The sequence below is a fragment of the Peromyscus eremicus genome, chromosome 10 (assembly GCF_949786415.1).
Source record: "Peromyscus eremicus chromosome 10, PerEre_H2_v1, whole genome shotgun sequence".
Taxonomy (NCBI): domain Eukaryota; kingdom Metazoa; phylum Chordata; class Mammalia; order Rodentia; family Cricetidae; genus Peromyscus; species Peromyscus eremicus.
In genome coordinates this window covers 85,077,878-85,098,552 of record NC_081426.1, presented here as the reverse complement: position 1 = coordinate 85,098,552, position 20,675 = coordinate 85,077,878, and the positions used below count along the sequence as shown (strand labels likewise).

The 20,675-nt window shown below is 43.6% G+C and overlaps 1 protein-coding gene across 1 annotated transcript in view; it reads right to left on the bottom strand.

Moving 5' to 3' along the window:
* Positions 1–20,675, bottom strand: part of Fras1 (Fraser extracellular matrix complex subunit 1) — a 353,235-nt gene that overhangs the window by 73,964 nt on the left and 258,596 nt on the right. The window contains exons 37-45 of the mRNA XM_059274782.1: positions 18,913–19,160; positions 13,530–13,678; positions 13,197–13,359; positions 11,484–11,619; positions 7,100–7,290; positions 5,918–6,071; positions 4,569–4,832; positions 1,676–1,864; positions 165–284 (exon numbers count right to left, since the gene is read on the bottom strand). Of these exons, the coding sequence (XP_059130765.1) occupies positions 165–284; positions 1,676–1,864; positions 4,569–4,832; positions 5,918–6,071; positions 7,100–7,290; positions 11,484–11,619; positions 13,197–13,359; positions 13,530–13,678; positions 18,913–19,160 (1,614 nt within the window). The remainder of the gene's footprint in view (positions 1–164; positions 285–1,675; positions 1,865–4,568; positions 4,833–5,917; positions 6,072–7,099; positions 7,291–11,483; positions 11,620–13,196; positions 13,360–13,529; positions 13,679–18,912; positions 19,161–20,675) is intronic.

The following is a 20,675-nucleotide window of genomic DNA, read 5'->3' as shown; positions in this document are numbered from 1 at the left end:
TCGGCTTAGAGTAATCCTCGGAGCTGTCTCAGAGGCCTCAGCAAGCGGACAGTCCTGGATTTTCATCTTTGCCTGGTATGTGGAAGGAGACTCCAGCTCCGAAGTGAGCACAGTGGAAACCAGAGAAGGTCAGATGCACTCGTAGAGAACCTGATACCCCTTACCTAAAACTCCGATGGAGAATGACTGGTCAGCCAACTTATTGCCTTCTCCATCAACCACATCAAATTTGAATGCGAAGCTTCCAATAGGTTCTCCTGGTCCATGGCTATATTCTATCTGCCCTATAAAAAGGGGGGAGAAAAAATAAGACTTGTTATTAGCTCTTTTTGCTATTTATTCTGAAGTGAGAGGTGGAACTTCAATTGGTATTCATACCAAGGAATCAATTCACACCTTCCTCACTTGGGTACCAGTTTTGACATTTTAATCTAAAGTTTTCATGTCCTCTCTTTCCTCTCCGACCACCAACTTCTTCATATCCTAAAACCTCCTCATAACAAATTTCCCCCAAGTGATATTTCTTATGGTAGGGCCCAGCCTCTTTGAAGGACCTAGCTTAGATTCTGAGGTGGTCTCATAACTACATAAATAACTAGAATATCTATCTAGATGAGTGAAACTGCGCATGTGCACAATGTGTACTGACCACACCCACATCATTCGGAGCGAGCCCCCAATGTATCTGCATCACAAGGCAAGAGAGTACAGGCCTGAAGTTCTCCTCTCCAGGAACCCTTCACTCCCCACGGCCCAGTAAGTACATGGAGGACCATGGGCTACATCCAACACACAGATATGCTGGCACACAATCTCCACAAAGGAAGAAGGACAGTGAGTCCCATTTTGTCAACTCATGTCATTTGCATGGATCCATCAATGTAAATAAACCAAACCCTGGGAAGAGCTGCTTGGTCTCATTTTTCACAAGGAGACCTGGGGGCATGCAGTAATTAAATAACTACTATTATCCTGTTGCTCACTGTACCTCTTCACTGACCCACAGGTCCAGTGAGCATCCAGCTGCTCTGTTTTAGGTGTCAGTATACGACAGAGCCCATCTTTCTGCTCCTTGGGGGCATACTTCTACCTCTAAAAGGAACTGCACAGGGTCACGTGGCTTTGGATGTTTTTTTCTTTTCTACCCCTGAAAGCACTGTACAGTAACTATGTAGCATTTAACACTTATGCCTTTGCATTACATCAGCATTTCCTGAAGGCGGGATGAGCCGCGTAATCTCCCCCAGGCAGCTCCGATTTATGCCCTTCCATTTTGCTTAGTTCATTAACTTGTGCTCTTTGGGGAGCCAGGAAGAGATATAAATTGCTCACCTAAGGAAGGCATAATTTTCACCATAATCCATATCAACTCGCTTCTTTTTTCTTTTGCTCCCACACACATACCTTTTAGCAACACAGCAAGACAAAAATGACATTTTCCCCCTTATTATAGCCTCAAATTTCTCAGAAAATACATTTTTTGCCTAGAAAAGTAGTTCTCTCTTTTTTTTAAACAAAAGAAAAGTGAGACCAAGAAAAAATGAAGCTATAACTCAGCTTGTATTGAAAACAAAGAATGCATGGGCTCCTGCCGCAAGCTGCCAGGCCCTTAACCCCCACTTTATTATATTGGACAGAGCAGAGGGAACCTGGACAGGTGGGGGAACAGGCTGACCTTGGCTAATGTCTGCCTGGGTGAAGCTGCGGATGGGGCCTCTAACAGAGATTTGCTCCGGGTAGTCAGGCTTTGCCATCTGCAGGTGGCCTGCGCCAGGGTCTTCCTTCATGATGAATATAACCTGACGGTCATCTGACTCAGCATCTGTCACTTTCAAGTGCTGCTCTGTGATGCGTGCTACAGACCCTGGGAAAGAATGGAAGAGAGAAGGTCATTCCACATCAATTCCTTCAAATAGGATGCCAAATGACTTTTTTTTAAATCACACATTACTTGGGCCCAGGTACTAAGCATTTGCCTGTCTCTGTTTCCAGCTGAATAAACTCTGATTTCCCTAATAAAACCATTCAGAACTATGCCCTTTGCTCATGTCCACTTTTCCTCTCTCTGATGCTTGTTCTTGTAGTACCTGCCAGTTAGAACCTGGTAATAACAACTGCTTCTATGATGCAAATAACTTCTAGATTTTGGGATAAGAAATCTGCTTTAATTTAATTTATTTGCTGCCTTTAGAATGACAAAATCAGAAGACACCAGTTGTAATTAGTCTCATAAACATATCTCATTGTCATCTCGGATGAAATAGTCAAAATGAGTGTTTCTCAAGTCAGAAGGTAAACTAAGCTGATGGGTCAGGTTGAGGGGCTGTGCAGAGACTGGAGACAAAGGTAAGACGCTGTCATAAAACATTTCTCAAAGTCTTGCCCTTTGCTTCCTGCCCAGCTACTTTCTCATCTTAAAAAGAGCAAATACTAGTAAACACGAGTTTTCTAGTGTTTGGAGTGGCAGTCTATCTTCAATCAAGAATGCACGGCCTTTAGCATTCTACCCAGAGCACCCCTCAGTAACCTTGAGGGGAAAAGGAATGTCTTCCTTTGGACAAAGATCAAACTTGCTCAGTGTTTGCTAGAATATGGAATATCCCCAAGCTCAATGTTCCTCTTGTGTCAAGTATCCCAGTACATGTGACATCACCCCAGTGGTCCCTCTGCAACACTCCTCGGGTCTGAGAGGAAAGAGGGAAGTGATTTGAACTTCCTGATTCCCATGCTGCCTGCCATGCTGTAAGCAACTCAGTACTTTTTCTTTGGTGGAAAAAAAAATCACATCTTCTCCTAGAGTCCATAAAACAGTAACAGTCCACTTCGCTTGTAAGTAGCAAAATGCCAATTTCTGGTAGCTTTGGTAATTCTCAAAATTGCCAATTTTATTTATACCATATATTGACTTTTCAATACAAAATGTATGTGGAACTAAGACTAGATAAACTACAGAATCCCAGTGCACCAAGACTCTAGCCAAAGGCCCCTTCCCTGTTGATTTCCTACTGTATAGAATGTTCCAGTCCAATGCATGTCATTGCCCTTTCAATGCTGCTAAAACATGGCAAAAGTATAACAATTGGATGCTAGAAAGGTTTGCAGTTATTTGCATCATCTTGTAATTCCTGGTAGCCTCTAAACTGCTCTCCGATGCCTTTTTAATTTTTTTTAAGATACCCCCACAACAGACTGCTGGCAATGGTCAAGAGACAGCCCGAACTGACCTACTCTGGTGATGGGATGGCCAAATACCCTAATTGTCGTGCTAGAAACCCCATCCAACGACTGAGGGATCTGGATGCAGAGATCCATGGCTAGGCCCCGGGTGGAGCTCTGGGAGTCCAATTAGCAAGAAAGAGGAGGGTTTATATGAGCGAGAATTGTTGAGACCAAGGTTGGATAAAGCACAGGGACAAATAGCCAAACGAATGGAAACACATGAACTATGAACCAATGGCTGAGGGGTCCCCAACTGGATCAGGCCCTCTGAATGGGTGAGACAGTTGATTGGCTTGATCTGTTTGGGAGGCATCCAGGCAGTGGGACTGGGTCCTGTGCTCATTGCATGAGTTGGCTGTTTGAAACCTGGGGCCTATGCAGGGTCGCTTGGCTTGGCCTGGGAGGAGGGGACTGGACCTGCCTGGACTGAGTCCAGTCCGCGGGGGAGGCTTTGCCCTGGAGGAGGTGGGAATGGGGGGTGGGCTGGGAGGAAGGTGAGGGGGGCGAGAGTGGGGAGAACAGGGGAATCCGTGGTTGATATGTAGAACTGCATTGTATTGCAAAATAAAAATAAATAAATAAATAAATAAATAAATAAATAAATAAATAAATAAATAAATAAATGTAAACATCTTGGAAGTCTTGCCAGAATTCCTTTGTTGTTGGTCTCCAAGACACTAGCAGGACAGAGGCTCTGCTGCAGGAGACCTGTGTCTGAGCTGCACCGGATACTGAAAATATGGTACACACTTCATAAAATGTTCTCAAGTTCACAGACAGAGGTGTCTTGTCCAGAGAATTTCATCTGCTCATGTTTTATTCACAACTCAATGTTCCTAAACAGCAATTTCCCAAAACTCTACTTTCCTTAAATGTCGACTAGCTCCCCTAAGATTCACCCACAGAAGGTACTGCCTACATGGGCTAAAAAATAAATAAGTATGGAAAAATGAGGCTACTCTCCACTTCTGTAGGAAGCGCTATAGTTTGAATATGGAATGTTCTCTACAGGCTCATGTGTTGAAGCTGTCCCTAGCTGATGCCATTTTTTTTTTTTTTAACGTTAGGGGTAGGGCCTAGCTGGGAGAGCAGGTCATTGGGGTATGGCCTCGGCAGCTAGATACTGCTCTGGTTCCCAGTCCATTTCTACTTCCTGCTTCTCATGAGGTGAGCAGCTCTGATCTACCACACCTGATTCTGCCATGATGTTCTTCCTTAGCACAGAAAACACTGGAGGCAGCCAACGAGGAACTGAAACCTATGATATCATGAACCCAAAGAAAGGTGCATCCTGTTAAAATGTTTCCCGTAGATGTGTCTCATGGTGACAGAAAGTTGGGCTCACACACCTGCTGCGACCTGGAGTCCTCTGTTGATCACCAAGTGGGGGGTCTCGCTTGTAGGCAGTTCTATGTAGATCTCCATCCTCCCCGTGTCTACATGGAGGCCATCAGTGAGAGAGAACCGAAACTCATCTACTGCCATATCATCATCACCAGGTAAGAACCCGACCAGTCCCGCCAGGACATCCTGGTAGGTGAAGGAGGAACCTTCGTCTAAAACCGTCCCGTTCTCTAGCGGGTCAGAAGCAGTGGGCCTCCGGAGTAGGTGGCCTGCAGAGGCAAGAGAGGAAGGGAACCATGGTTTTATCTACTGAAATAATCAGAGCACAGTCCGATTTTGCCAACTAGCATGAGCCCGTGTAGAACGTGAAGTGCTCAGAGACTTTAGGCGCCAACATTTAGCATTTTACATGTAAGTACAAGCTGTGCCCTGTGGTCTCGTATATAAATAAAAAAGACAGAGTTCCACTCTTGTGGTTAAAAATCGCCTAAGGAGACACGGATGGATGCCACAATATAGCGGCTTAGAAGTCACATCTCTGTCCCCGGATTCAAACTCACTTCATGATCTGTACTTCATTTTCCCTTCTGCGAAGTGAAAACAGCCCTCCACTCTGTCTTCTGCTCACAATATGCAGATCGAGGGTATATGTTTTAAATTCCTTTTAAATTCAGGAAGACAGTAAGCATGCTTGGTTTTTTTTTTTAAGGGGTCACATCCTCCACAAGGGCACAGTTAAAAATGCTTCATCAAAGAAAGTGGAAGTGAATGAAGGCAAGCTGAATTGCAATGGCAGGAGGCTCTTCCATTATTAACCCTGTGGTAACAGCAGCAATTTAGTCTTTGAAAGTCCCACTTGTGTTCCGAGTGATGACACACAGCTTTAGGTAATACTTGGGCATTTAGAGGAGGGGGTGGAGGGTCCCCATGGTAGTTTCTAAATTTGCTTTGAATTAGAGACTGCTCCTGTCGCAAAGGGAACAAGTTCGTGAGAGACTTCTAACATGCTGTCAGGCTATATGAGGCAGCCTCGGCGGTGAAATGATGATGTCCACCCTGAGAAGAAGATGTAAACACTGAAACCTGTTTTGCTTGAGATTATAAAGGAGAGCAAGAAAAAAGCTAAAGTGAAATTTCAGAGATACCAATTACTTAGCATGCAGGCTTTTAAAATAGCATCTACCGCAATTCCAAAGACTCTTGGCTAGCCGGGAATCTGATTATATCTGGATGTAAAGAATGGGCTGCAAGTAGGAAAGGAAAAAGGAATAATGAACCAGTCTACAGGCTCATGCTCACCACCCATCAGGCACCTCAATTAAGCAGCCACTTTCCACTGGGGCTTGTGTCTTACCGTGGTCAGGCGTTTTCATCAATACGAAAATCAGCTCGTTATCTGGAGTGTCTAGGTCTTGTAGGCTCAAGGAAGAATTGCTAATCACTGCTCCTGAGCTCAGCTGTACTCTGAGGGGCCACAAGGTCATCCTGGGAGGCTCATCATTCTTTCTCTGGTTGAAGTATAAAATACTTGGTCTCACATAGATATTAGTTTAAGAAGAAAGGAAACACCCATTAGGAGAGAACGGATCATTCCTGCAACAACTCCCGCTAGCCAAACAGCATTTAATGTGGCACTGTGTGTACCTCCTAGTCAAAATATTAGTGAAAAATAAAAAGTCACATCAGCAAAAGGTCGCTCTGCAAGGAGGCTGATGGGCATTCTATAAACAGTTTCTAAGATGTTTTCCAGAGGTACAGAGGAACATATTTTTCTAGACTTAAATGATGGACGTATAATTTAGAAATTCAAGTCTAGTTGAGGATCAAAAGCTATTTCAGTTCAGATGGTCTTAGACGTCTCTAAACATACCACAGTAGCTACAGAAGGTCAGGACCCTGGGAAGCAAAGTGTCTTGTGCTGCCTCCCAGGGCTCCTTCACCCCTGGACCTTATAGTTGCTGAAAGTGCCACACATTTTATTTTCCCAAGGCACAGGGTATTCCATGCTGAGATTTTTTATCTTTCTCCCTCTCCTTGATATCATAAAGCAAGACTATCATAAGAGTTTCTCAAATGAAAATAAGTGCCGGATTGGGGACCAAATTTCTTTGATGTTATAGTTAAATGAATAAATGAATTTTTTAAAAGGCAAGAATGTATGCAGATCCACATGTGAGAATATCAGAGAAAAATGGGCATATGTTAGTTTTCATGTAAATACAGGAATGGTATGGCTTCCCTGACTCCTCCAAACTGTTTTACCCAGAACAAATACATTTTCTCCTAAAATAGAAATCCAGATTTCCAACTCTGACCTTCCCCAAATGCCAACTATGGTTTCACACGTTTCCAGAAGGTCAAGGTTATGTGTTAAAATTGATATTTAAAGTTGAAGGTCACATCCAACCCCTTACTTGTGAGTTGATATAAGGACAACTTGATCAAGACTGTAATATCACATGGTTTAAAGATAGCTCTTTTAAGAGTAGGATATTGTATGGCTGAAGGCTTAATCTCCAGCATCTATAGTCTTTACCTCAATGGTGATATTGATGCTGTAAATTTCAGAGCGACTGCTTCCGTCACTCACATAAAAACTAAACACATCATGGGTCGGCTCGATGCTTTCATGAACACTCTGAAAGTAGTAAATGTAGTTTTCCAGGACATCTTGAATAGGGAATGATGCCTCTAGGTCACTGGTAGCTCCTGGGCCAAAGCGATCCCCTGCATAATATCAAGAGAAAACATTTACCTCTGTTCGAGTGCCTGAACATGGGACTGCTTTAGAAAAGAAGACATCGTTATTAACATGTGATAAAAGTGTGACTGTGGACAGAGACAGGACATAGCTGAAGCCCAGAAACTGGAAGGCTTAGGGTGGATAGTGTCTCCAAGACCATTCTCCAGCTATAAATGGATATACCAGTCCTGCTGTCTCTACAGGGAATCAGGTGAGATGTATCTGGAACCAGTCAGTTGTTTACTTTTACATAGCACAGAATCTGTGGCTGGTTTCTTTCTAATCATTTATACCACAAACTGGGGAATAAATGTTGTGTTAATAGCCAGCGTTCTAATGTAAACTTCAGCAGTTTCAAAACCCCACCACTCTGGTGTATCTTTCAAGTGTTAACAATCACTCTACATAAGAAAAAGTAAACTATGGCCCATTCTGTTTAGAACCTCTCCTCCAGCACATTTCCATTTGACTTCCAAGCTTCTTGTTTTAAACTTTAGTCATTAATGATTTCATGTGTGCCTTTATGTATGTATATACATATATGTGTATGTATATGTATGTATGTATGTATGTATGTATGTACGTATGTATGTATAATCTTTGATCAAAGTTCTCTCATGATCCCTCTTATCCTTCCCCCTGGAACCAAATTCCTTCTTCTCAAGTTTCCCCCTACTTAGCATATAGTTTTATTTTGTTTTGTTTTTGTAAAGAGAGAGGGAGGGAGCAAGACCGCATTTAATTAGGGTTGCTGTTTGAGTAAGGGACAGTGTACCAGTAAATATACCCCTGGGAATGTGACTCATCCCACACCCTCACAACCTTTGCTCCTCTTAGAGTGGTGGAGGGCTTGTGAAGGCAGCCACTGCTGCTGTGGGTTCATGGGAACAACTGCCGTGACTTGTCCAGAAGACATCGTTCTGCAACACTCTCTCCCATGTTCCAGGGCTGATCTCCCAGTTTCTTGAAGGAACCTATACACCGGTAAGAACCCAGCCCATAGGATAGCATGCCAGGGCTACTGAGTGCCCAGAGACCATTTAGAAGCCATGGCACTCAGGTACTGTTCAGACATGGAAGTGTTCAGGTCCATTTCAGGGATGAAGAGCTGCTACGCCCAAAGACCATGTGTTAGTCTCCAGCCTGTGGTGCAAAACCTTTAGGAGATGGAATTAAGTGGGAGTCTTAGACTCACTAGGGGCCCTTGACGGGGAGACTAGGACCGTCCACCAATTCTCTCTTTGTTTACATCCTGGACTTAAGGAGAGAGCTTTGTTCTTCCATCCCATTCCTGCTATGATGAATCACCACAGCAAGGGTCCAGCTGACCATGGGCTGCTACCACTGATCTCAGGAGTAAAGCAAACCTTGTCTCTAGAAGTTGACTTATCTCGGGTGTGTGTTACAGCAACTAGAAGCTGACCAACAGGGGTGCATTTGGAGAGTAAGATGCTCGTGTGGCACCTTTCAAAGTCCGTGCTTTGCTGCTTCCTGCCCTCTCTTCTCACCCAACAATGAAGGCTGCAAAAAGCCCAGGGGAAGAGTAAGTAACGTCTAAGCGATGGGCGGCTTGGCCTGTCCTTGGTTCTAGCCAGGTCCTTCTAATTGATTGGTTTTTAACTTGCTACCATAGTCTTCTAGAGTGGAGAAAAAGAAACTGTGCCTACACATCTCCAAAGCAGAGGTGGTCCATATGGAAACAAAAACGGCTTCTTCTCCCTTCTCTAGGACACTGTGCAAACAACAGATTCTAAAAAGGCCAGTAACTTCCTGACTCTAGACAGTGCCATTTGTTGGTACCCCAGTGCAAAGACTAAGACCGAAAATGTCTTTTGTTGGTTTGTTTTACACAACTCGTTTGAAAATAGAGAAAGAAAATTGAAGCTGAGAGAGACCTAGGCAGCCAGTGACCCAGCAATCCCCGGGACACAGAGATGAGGGTTTCCGGAACAAACTGCTGAGAACGTCTCCAAGTTTTACTTTCTCTTTTCATTGATCATTATAAGCTGGGAAGTTTGGCTTTGTTATCTGGGTCAAGAAAAGCCTCAGTAAATGATACCTCAAAATATACAGAATAAAAATAAGGCTTGTTTTAAAATTTTCAGAGAGTTAGTTGGCCATCAAGGGAACAAGACACTGAAGCCTTAAGCACCAATTTTCCCCAAGTTTTAAAACTGCACTTTCTGTTTTTGCTGGACATCACTGATGTGCGTTCCCTGCCTTCCTCAGCAGAATGTCTGAGGTACAAATTAAACAGCCCCTGATGAGTGTGGCTGTCACCTTGGACACCCGCTTTCCTCAGCACTGGAACAGAGATGTCCCCGGAGCACCTCAGTGGGCCTTGCCCCAATCAGGCCAGTCCCGGACGAATCTAGATTCTATGCCATTGGGTTTCACATCCAACACTGTAATCGCTCTGCCTTCCCCCCGCTTGGTAAAGAGTAAAAGCTGCTTTTCCCAGATTTAAAAATATATTCCAATTTAGCTGGAATTAAATTTTGGTAGCTAGTTTCATCAGCAAACAAAATACTTGGTTCCAAGCTGAAGCTCTGGGCTTCCTCCACAGAGGAAAGGGCAGTTGATGTGATCTGGGCAGTTAGTTCATACCCTTGAGTATCTTCCCTTCCCCTTGGGTTCACGCCCACGCCACTAGAGAAGGAATCTCTTAGTGGTCCTAGTACCCGCAGCCATGATGTCCACATGGGGTGACAAAAAGTGTTAGTTCATGGGCCACACCAACCTCTTCAACAGGAATTCTGGGGCTCTGCCCAAGACACTGTGTTTTCACAACCCCTTCAGATGATGCTCACACACATGAAAGTTAGAGAATCACTTTCCAGAGCGGCTGAGACTTGCCAGAATTTGACTTCCACTCCCCAGTGTGGCCTATCTGCTACCTCAGGTGCTTCAGGTAAATGTCAAACTGTGTTACAGGGGCTCCCGGGGAAAGAAACTGCATGGAGAGAGGAGGCAGTAAGGGGCAATGGCCTTTCAAGATCTCCCACCTCACCCCTGCACTTGTCTCTGCAGGAGATGCCATTTTTCCTTTGCCCAGAGCAACTCTCTCTGACCCTGGAGCTTTTTCGCCTTCTCAGGCAGAAGCAACTGCTTTGTTCTATGCCCTCAATGCTCTGTTCCTTTTTCTGTCCTTCATCATGTAATCCATCAGTCTATCTGTCCCCCACTCCAGGCAGGGTCAATGTCCTTCATGTTAACATTGTATCTAGCACCAACATTTGTTGAAAGGAGCTTAATTATGCAATGAACCAATCTGCACACACACATGGAAAGAGGAGAGAGGGAAAAGATCCGAGACTGTTGATAGGAAAACCTAACGATTCTAAATGAGTTTCCGATTATCAGGCTCAAGTGGCAGGCACCGTGCTGGACACAGACACCTGCAGTCAGTGGTCTGTCTGCGGGAGCTGCTAGCTGTGTGCCAATTAGAGCCTGGCACTGGCACTGGTTCACTTGGGAATCTCACTGCAGACACGGCAGCTCAGAAAGCGGCAGGCGCTGTCTCAGCTGCCAGTCACAGCGGGTCTCAGGGGGCCTGTGGACGCCACGCGCCTTTGGCCTCTCCTTGTGTGATAACCTCCTGTGGGTCTAGGGCAGATGGCGGAGGGGAGGGATGTTGAAGAGCGTGTCAAAGACAGACAGCATGCACTTCAGTTGATGTCATATCTCCAGAAGGAGCTCACACGCAAGCTTCAGTTTATCTGAACTACAGCGGCCTCACAGGAAGGGGGCAAAAATCTTCATTTTCCTTGACCCCCAATTCTGAATACAACTCATGAGCCCCTCAGTCCCATAGCTCACACTCCAAATGCCTTTACTCTGCTTTAGTTTTCCTTGCATTTATTGACCTGCTATCATGCTATTTCCCATTCATTCCTCTCTCTCTGCTAGGATACAAGTCAATAAGGAGGTGGAGAGGGTTATCTGTTTTGTTTATTGATATATCATTGATGCCTAAAAACTCATGGCATAAAGAAAATGCTAAGTAACGTTTTTTTTCTTTCTTTCTTTCTTTTTAATGAAAGAAACCTTTTTTTCTTCCATTTTCTTGAAATGGGTCCATCTCACTTTCATTCTCCACGTCCAGGCTTAATTAGAATATCTCCCGTCCCCCATTTCCAGACTCCAAATACTTCCCCAGCAAAGCCACTACGGTTACCTGTTCCTGTGTTCTCGATGCAGCCATACTTGGGCAGAGCACTCAGTTTAATGACAGCGTCGCCCTGAAGGTTGTCGTGATCATCAGTAGCAAAGAAATGGTGCAGGGAGAGTGGGGCTCTTCCTCCCTCATCAACCTAAGGAAGAAAGGAATGAGGAATGTAGACCTGCAGAGGCAGGGGTGCAAACCAGAAACTGTTGCCTGGGGTGACCATCCAGCACCAGCTCCACTTTGGTGGGGACGCAGATCTCTGCAGATGAGGGAGGTGCCCGCTGCCAAAGCCGGGCACATCTTTCAGCACGTCTCAAAGATGTACTCAGACACCTCGGCTGTGTGTCTCTTCTCAAAATGGCACTTCATTCAGTGATGGAGCTGGTGATAAAGCAGTTCTGGCCAGTTCTAACTAGCCATCTCAATAAGTTTCAGGACAGGATAGCGGCTTTCCTGGGGCATCAGAATTCTACAGAGTACAACCAGAGAATAATAGATGCAGCCCTCCTCCACATTTCCAAGGTTGACTGTCCTACAGGCGTTACCATCCAGAATAAAAGTCCCATTTATTCCCTCATATTGTATATTTATTGGGATGTAGGAATAAAGGACTAGCTGTACTTGAAAGTTAATGATTATCTTAACGTCAAAGAAGAAAATAAATCAGTATATGTATAAGCAGTTCTTGGAACTAACCTTTTCTTTTAGGACCTGGCTTTATGTGCTAACTCTGCATTCTGGCCTTGATGCTTTTTGCTGGCCTGATGGAAATGGTCAAGGCATTTGGCTCTGAATTCTCGGCTGGGTGTAGGGTGGATTACAAATTACAAAACGGGACTCTCGGTTGAGGTTGGTTCAAGTTATTTCCCCAAATTGTAGAAAAGGGGAAGTGGGGAATATCACCACTGTCTAGAAATGATTCTGAGTCTCATCAATATTAAAGTACTTGATAGAACTAGGCAATGCCCAGGCTTTGGGTACTGTTGTTCATACATGATGCAGGAGAAGGAAAAGTGTTTATGAATCTCCTGCTATGCACCAGGCTCTCTGCTAGGAGTGAGGCAGGCTATTTTCATTAATCACCAGAGAAATCCTTTATGTAGGAGAAATTGTAAGACTTAAGGAAGAAATGGAAGCTAGAAAGAATGAAGTACCTACTGCAAAGCTAGTCTGCTAGTATGTAACAAAGCTGGTACAGGCAACTGGCTGATACCTTCAGTGACAGACATGTGTTACATTGCCCCTCACATACAGGATTTCCAAATTGTGTCAATAATAATAAATATCGGTTTGATTCATGTGAGGTCAGCTTTCCATGTTTTAGTTGTTACCAACTCAAATCCTCAAAGGTATATTCTACTTCTGTTTTATTCCCATTGCCAACAATATCTAGTATTTTATATATATATAAAACAATATCTATATATGTATATATAAAACAATATCTAGTATTATATATATATAATATATACTCTCTAGCATGCATGTATGTGTGTGTGTTCTGATTAACTCATGCGAATATAATGATTTGGCTTTTGCATATATTTATTTCTATATTTTAAAAAAAGTTTACAATGATAGCCACAGACAGTCCACTATCACCGCCCAGATACTTTAGGGGAAGAGCTTGGCAGCCCATCTAGGCAGAAATCTTTTAGCTATATCACCAAGGATCTTAGCTCTCCCAAGCCCTGGATGTTTATTGATCGGAGAGCCGTTTACCGTGATAAGGTCAGCAAAAGCAATGATGTGCGGTGGGCTCTTGGCAGGAGTGATCGTGATGGTAAAGACCTGGTTGTCCACACGGTTGTCATCCATGTCTGAGACAGAGAAGTGGAAGCCATCCATAACCAGATGCTCTTCCGTCTCAAACCCAGCTGAGTATCTACAGGACACGGGAGAATAAAGGTTGAGTCATCCTGACAAGTTGAGTAAAAGGATCGACCTGTTGTATAAAACAATACCAGAAACAATGCATCCTTTGAAGGAGCTACAGCCAATTGATTACTACGGTTCTTAAAAAACCCTTTCAAAGAATCTGCAGCGCTTATGTACCTAATGTTCTTGTTGTTGATATCCTCCATGGTGAAATTGAAATCCTCTGAAAGCTCCTCCACATCAGGTCCTGAGGTCTTTAAGAGCACACCATACATGGGCAGAGAACGTAACTGAATCCAGATCTCTGGGTCAGGGGAAGAATCGTCCTAATCAGGCAAATATGAGACATGAATGCAGGTTTGCAGAGACCCACAGGGGCTCACTTCCCCCTATGCTAAAGGCAGCAGTCCCCTACCATAAAGCAATACCACCCCCAACTCCACAAGAGCTCAGGATTTATCCCTTTTCAAATGTCTTCTTGGAAGACCAGCTCAAAGTAACAATGGGGAAACGCATTTATGATATAGGGAGTAAAACAAAGAGATGTTTTATCGTTTCTGGAAGAGTCATAAGGGTCTGTTTTTATTACATGTGCATAGTACAGAAGAGAAGATGGCCAGATCTAGTTCATCATTCTATAAACACAGGAGGAGGCTTCTTTTGCAATTTCTAAGAACACTTTGTATTTTAGAAGTACGCAAAATTCCATTATAGTATATAATACACTCTACAATGACACAACTCCGTGAAACAGAATTTGCTTAGCCAATGATTCACTTCAAGTAATACCAATGTGACAAAAATTTGGATTAACAGAAGAATTTAGGAGGTCCTGTGGATTTCCTTCTATGGGAACTGAATCAATGGATCCTCACTCCCTAGGATACTCAATCTTAACAAAGAACATTTCCTTCCTCTCTATTGTTTATTGAGAAATAAAATCAGCTTTCTGTTCATCTACACTGGCAAGAACAGAACATCTTCATAAACAGTTTCCTCTGTCTTCAAGAATATTTTTGGAAATGTCTTGGAGGCAGGCAATGCCGTTTTAGAGGTTCCCTGGGTCATGTTTCCTTCAGAGGAGCCTGTGAAAATGGGGACACTCTGTTTTATTGCAGCAACAATGGAATCAAACGTTGCATGATAGTTTTACTGTCAAATTCAAGTTTTCCTGGCTAGGCTGTGCAGCTGGTGAGGGATGGGAAAGGAGATGTGAGCCAGGCAAGCGAGGTCTGGGTCCTTGTCACGTCCATCCCCGAGGGCAGCTTTCAATGAACAGTTAGAATCCTCAGTGCAGGATCACAGAATCGCCTCAGCTCACCTGACAGTAGCCCAGAAGGGAACAGAAAGACTTCAGGAAATTTCTTCTAAATATATAGTATTACTGTCTTCTCCTTTCTCCATGTGGGGGATTAAATAGAAAACACTGATTTCCAAAGAGTTACCACCCCCTATTCCTGGGAGTTCTCACTGAGACAGATCTTCAAAAGACCACGGAGAACTTTCAGGTACCCTCTTCTGAGATGTGAGAACAAGGACAGGGTACCTGATTCTTAGAATAAAAAACATCTGTCTCAAACACTGGCAAATCCAGCAAGGAAATGCTTATTTCATGTCAGGTATTATCTTATTATACCCCAATTTTCAAAAAATTTCTGGGTTTCAAATGTGAGACACCAGTTATGTTTTCTTCTTCTGAAAATACGTTGTTGTAATTAAAAAAAAAAAACCAAAACACTACTTTAGACCAGCCAAGAGATCATGAGCTCATCAAAATGCATAAGAAAACAGATCCTGTTCTTATATAATTTCCTTGTTCAAAAACCATGTTCATTTTGGATGAATTCATATTTTCATTTTTTATTCATTCTAAATAAATTAACATGTGATATGTAGCTATAGTGAATATAAATAGTTATTTAGCCCATATATATCCATGAACCTACCATTCAACATGAGAATTAGATCATTAATTTAGGGCTGGGAAGACAGCTTAGTTGGGAAAGTGGTCGATCTGCAAACATAAGGACCTGACTGTGATCCCTAGAACCCATGTTAAAGTCAGATTTGGTGGCACATGTGTGTAATCCCAAAGCTGAGGAGGAAGACAAGCAGGTCCCTGAGGCTCACCGGCTAGCCAGCACAGCCGACTCAGAGAGTCCTAGTGGAGTGAGAAAGAGCAATACCCAACATTGTCTTCTGCTCTCCACACACTCGCACACACATACACACGCACACAAACACACAGGAACACATACACAAATAATTAAATTATATGCACTTCCTTTATCCTGCCCTTGGGCCCTTTAATCACTCTTAATTTTGTTTCTCCCTTCCTTTATTATTATTAATTTGGTTTTATCTGGGTGGCCCTAGCTGTCCGGTAACTTGCTCTGTAGACCAGGCTGGCCTCAAACTCAGAGATCTGCCTACCTCTGCCTCCCGAGGGCTGGGATCAAAGATGTGAACCACCATTGACAGCTTGAATTTTTAAAAATGGCTTGATATACTGCTAGAAAGAATATTTTTGGTATAAAAAGAAACTCCTAATCTTTGGGGATTTCTTTTTGTTTCATCCTTTTTATATTTTGGAGACACTTTTTTGTTTTTTAGAATGTGGCCCAGGCTGACTTTAAATGTGAAAGCCTCTTATTCTCCTACTGAGAATTCTAAGGACTGAGGTTGGAAGTGTGGGCCACCATGGTTGACTCCCTTGCCCTCCTTATTTCCTCTTCTTATTCTATTTATCAGGAAATTCATTTGTGCTTTCTATATAGCTGGTTATAACTTTGATTCTCCCTGGAAGTTACACACATTTTGTTAAAATTGATTCTCAGATACATGATATGTAATAACCTTAACGTATCATATTTTGAATTACTTCAGTTGTTGGATGGTATATAGAAATGCTACTCACATTTTAATATTAGTCTTGTACTTCTCATATTACGAACAAGAAAAGTGAGGCAAGTGTGTTTAAACAACTTGCCAATGGCCACTCTATCTGGAGAGGCAAGATTGAATTAAAACTTATCAATTCAAACTCCAGAACCCACACATACTAAGGAAGCTGGGTGCGTGCGTGTGTGTGTGCGCGCGCACGTGTGTGTGTGTGTGTGTGTGTGTGTGTGTGGTTTATTTGGCAGAGTGCCTGCCTAGTACATATGAAGTACTGATCCCCAGCACTACATACAGCTGTGTGGCATACAGAAAGTGTGGCAGTGCACATCTGTAATCCCAGCACTTGGGAAGTAGAAGCAGGAAATGACCAGATGCTCAAGCTCATTTTGGTTATATGCCTAGTTTGAGGCCCTGTCTAAGATTGAAAAATGAGTAGCCTTAGAGAGGAACCATGCATGGTCCCACTTTTGCTGTGGTAGACCCTAGCATCCTCCTGGTGCCCACGCTCCAGTCCCCACCACCCTCCCATCTTGCTCCTGGTGCCCACGCTCCAGTCCCCACCACCCTCCCATCTTGCTCCTGGTGCCCACGCTCCAGTCCCCACCACCCTCCCATCTTGCTCCTGGTGCCCACGCTCTAATGACGAAGAGGCTCTGCTGTGGCTATCTCTGTGCTCCGTCTACTTATGACCGCCATTTTGAATGGCTTTTCTATTACGGAAATCTTCAATATTTCAGGAAAATAATTTCCATACTGTACAACTCAGAGAACAGCTGCATGTATCCTGCTTGTGTCTTTAAGAACGCATGCCATGCTGTACTTCCAGCAGGCTGGAAGAGTTCCCCAAAATCTTTCTGCTCTGGTGGGTAAATTCACATTCAATCAATTTTTGAAAATGTTCAAGTTGCCAACGAGCTCACATTTTGATGTGCAGCTTGTAATGTGTGGTTAATGGGCAGGCGCTGTTCCTGGAGAGCTATTTCAGTCTGTCAAACATTTTTCAAGCCTGGCGATCTATTGATTAAATCTGAATTCATACATTTTCACAAATGTATGACTTTCACAGGATCAAAGGACCATAACATATGATAAAAAATGATCTGCCAATTAAACACCATTGGAACTTTGCTGAAACTGTAGTGCACCCACGAGAGGAATCAAGTGGTGTTCCGTTTCTTATCGTTTAAGGAAAGACAATTTAAAGGAGAAAACAATCTGCTGCACTTTATCTAAAGCCCACCGTTGGAACTGGACTTCACAGTGATATTTTTCAGCCCAGAAAAGGAAAACTTTTTTGTTGTTGTTTTGTTTTTTTGAGATAGATTTTCTCTGTGTAGCTCTGGCTGTTGTGGAACTTGTTTTGTAGACCAGGCTGGCCTTGAACTCACAGAGATCTGCCTTCCTCTGCCTCTCAGGTGCTGGGATTAAAGGCGTGCACCACCACTGCCCAGTGAAAAGGATAACCTAAACCATACAGTGTTTACGAATGAGGGGTAGGGACAAGCTGTTCACTGTAATTTTGAGGCCAGTGAAGGAAAAATTCAATACTAAGAATGATTACCATTCAAATAATTATCCTTCCTTTCAAAGCATAACAACTAATCATCATTATGTTTATATAGACAGTAGTCATCTCTTTACAACATATATAACTGCAAAATAAAATTAATTATCCTCATTATCCTTTGCCCCAGATGCAGAATCAAAGAAGGCAGACGAGTTTAATTACCAAGATCACTTAATCAAGTTTGAGCCAGACACAGGGGAAATTCCCCCTTCTTTGGTTCTCCCCCTTCTTCTCAACTACTCTCCTTCTCTTAGGGTAGGGCATGGCCAGCAAGCCAATGGCCTGGCCTAGGAAATCTACAGAGAGGCACCACCAAGGGGGTGGGGCTCATATTCTGTCTAGACTGGGTAAGAGCAAAGCTGGGGAAAGTCAGCCTTCTCTCAGGAAGTGGCCAGGATCAGCCACTAACTCTTCATGGCTGACCAGGCACATTCTCAACTGTTCTTTTCCCCTAATTCCCAGTCGACCTCTTGCACTCTCCACTCAAAAACAATGGACCTGGAGCTTTTATGACAAGGGAACTGTTGCATTTTGACAATCACAAGCCCTTGGGGGTCTCAGTATTTTCATCGTATTTTTTCTTCATTTTGTGTGCGTGTGTAGATGTACGTTTATGTATGTTCCCATGTGTGTACATAAGTCTGTGGAGGCCAGATATGATGCTTGGTGTCCTTCTTGATCACCTGATGCAAAGTCTCTTGCTAGACCAAGCTGATTCAGCTAATCTAGCTAGCGAATCTAGGAGCATTTCTCCCTCCTGAGTGCTGAGATCCCAGGCTGGCTACCGTGCCCACATGGCTCTTACACGGATCCTGCAGATCTGAGCTCCCGTCTTCACACTCACGCAGCAAGTGCTCTAGCCCCTGAGCCACCTCCTCAGCCCTCATCAGAGATACGCATTCACTTGTCTACCGCTGAGACACCGGGCCAGGCCAGGGTGTGCAGGATGACTCCAAAGAGAATAGCAGGGATGCTAAGAAAAGAGCCTTTACACTGTTTATACCTGCTATCCCAAGCGCCCAGCCATGGTGAAGCTCCCTAGGGGGCTCAGCCAGAAGTGCAGAGAGCAAGAGAGTCAATGTCAGAACTCACCACATAGGCAAGGTTTGACCTGGTGATTACGGCCGTCCGTTGACTAGCAACAGTCATGCTCAGGGAGGAACCAGGGGCCAGCCGAGGCCCTCGGTTCTCTGACGGGGACACTTCCACTTTTACTTCTGATGTTGTCACGGTCAGGCCATCTGTGACTGAGATCTCCATGCTGTCCTCCCAGGCAGAGGAGCCGTCATGTACGTACTGCAGAGCATTTCTTTCAACTTCGTCATATGTGAAAGTGTCACCTTCCAAGAATAAAACAACCCCAAACTGTAAAGCCGGTGACTTCTGGGAATAACACTTCTCATTTATATAGCACCTCTGTTCTCCCGATTTCAAAGTGCACGTAGAATCATGAAGTCTGGGACTGGGAAGCTAATTAGTTCACTCGCCCAACTTAGGATTCCCTGGAGAAAGGGTGGGTTAGCCTGTCCCTCCTCATTCCTCAAGGTGAGAGGCTATTTAACAAGGCAGCTAATGCCTCTGGGTGACAGCCTTGGTGGATGTTGTTTCTTAAGGCTCCAAATCACAGTGAACTAAAATTGGACTCTGGGAGAATAGTCATCACTCCCAGTTCTAGAGAAACAAAGAATAGGCTTATATTCTTCTTGACTGTTCCTCTGAATCTAATCATGGTACTGAACATTTCTTGAAGACTTAAGAAAAGAGACAGTACACTGTGCTCCATCAAAGGCATTATTTTAATTTGGGCATTTAAGGTTTTTTTTTTTTAATTAAAAATGTGAAAATACAATTGAATGCTCAGTGACTGGGCACTTGCTTAGCATGTGCAAGACCCTCATTTTGAACAGTGTAGGACGGGAGTTGTTCCTGGATGTTAAAAGTGCAAATTGCATAGTTCAGGGTACTAATCTATTACATATCATCATCATAGATAAAACAAGTAGTGTGGGAAGTTTTAAGATCACATAGGTTTGTAGAAAACGGAGTTAAATTAGAATTTTAGAAAATTTAATCCATAAATATTAAAGTTGTTCAAAGTTTTGGGGCCATGAAACTTTTTTTTTAAAATAAAGCATGTCTTTAGTCATAGGCCGTCATGAATCCACAGAACACAGAGGAGGAAATAGTATTGGGGGTGTTCTTCCCAGTTATATCTTTTGGAGATTCCTTGCTGAGACTGAAGAATTTGCTTGTTCTCTGTATTTCCCTTCTACGCCCTAAGTGCATGACGTCACTAACGTTGGTAGGCGCTGCACCTAAAAACAGGTATCAACTCTTTACAAAGGCCTTCAGATGCCATCTATCAAACACAAATGTGGGTCAAGGTCAACACTAGGGGGCGGGACAATGAAGCGCTGGTTAAAGGCAGCCTTGAGGAAACGGGACAATGGCTGCTTCACGCTCCTGCTCCCATAAGGCTTCCGTTTTCACGACCCTAAAAAATTGCCTTTGTTGCTCCCAAGTGCCTATTAGTTGTTCTTTTTTTGTTTGCTTGTTTGTTTTGTTTTTTTGAGACAGGGTTTGTCTGTGTAGTTTTGATGCCTGTCCTGGATCTCGCTCTGTAGAGCAGGCTGGCCTCAAACTCACAGAGATCTGCCTCCGGAGGGCTGGGATTAAAGGCGTGCACCACTGCCGTCGGGCACTATTAGTTGCTCTTTAAAAAACTTAATCCACATTTAAGGGTAAAGATTTACCCCACCAGGGAAATTCAGAAGAATGCATTATCACATCTCTTAAAAGCAGCCGTCTCAAGGATTTGAGAAAGTTACAGATTATGGAAGTGAGATACAGCATTC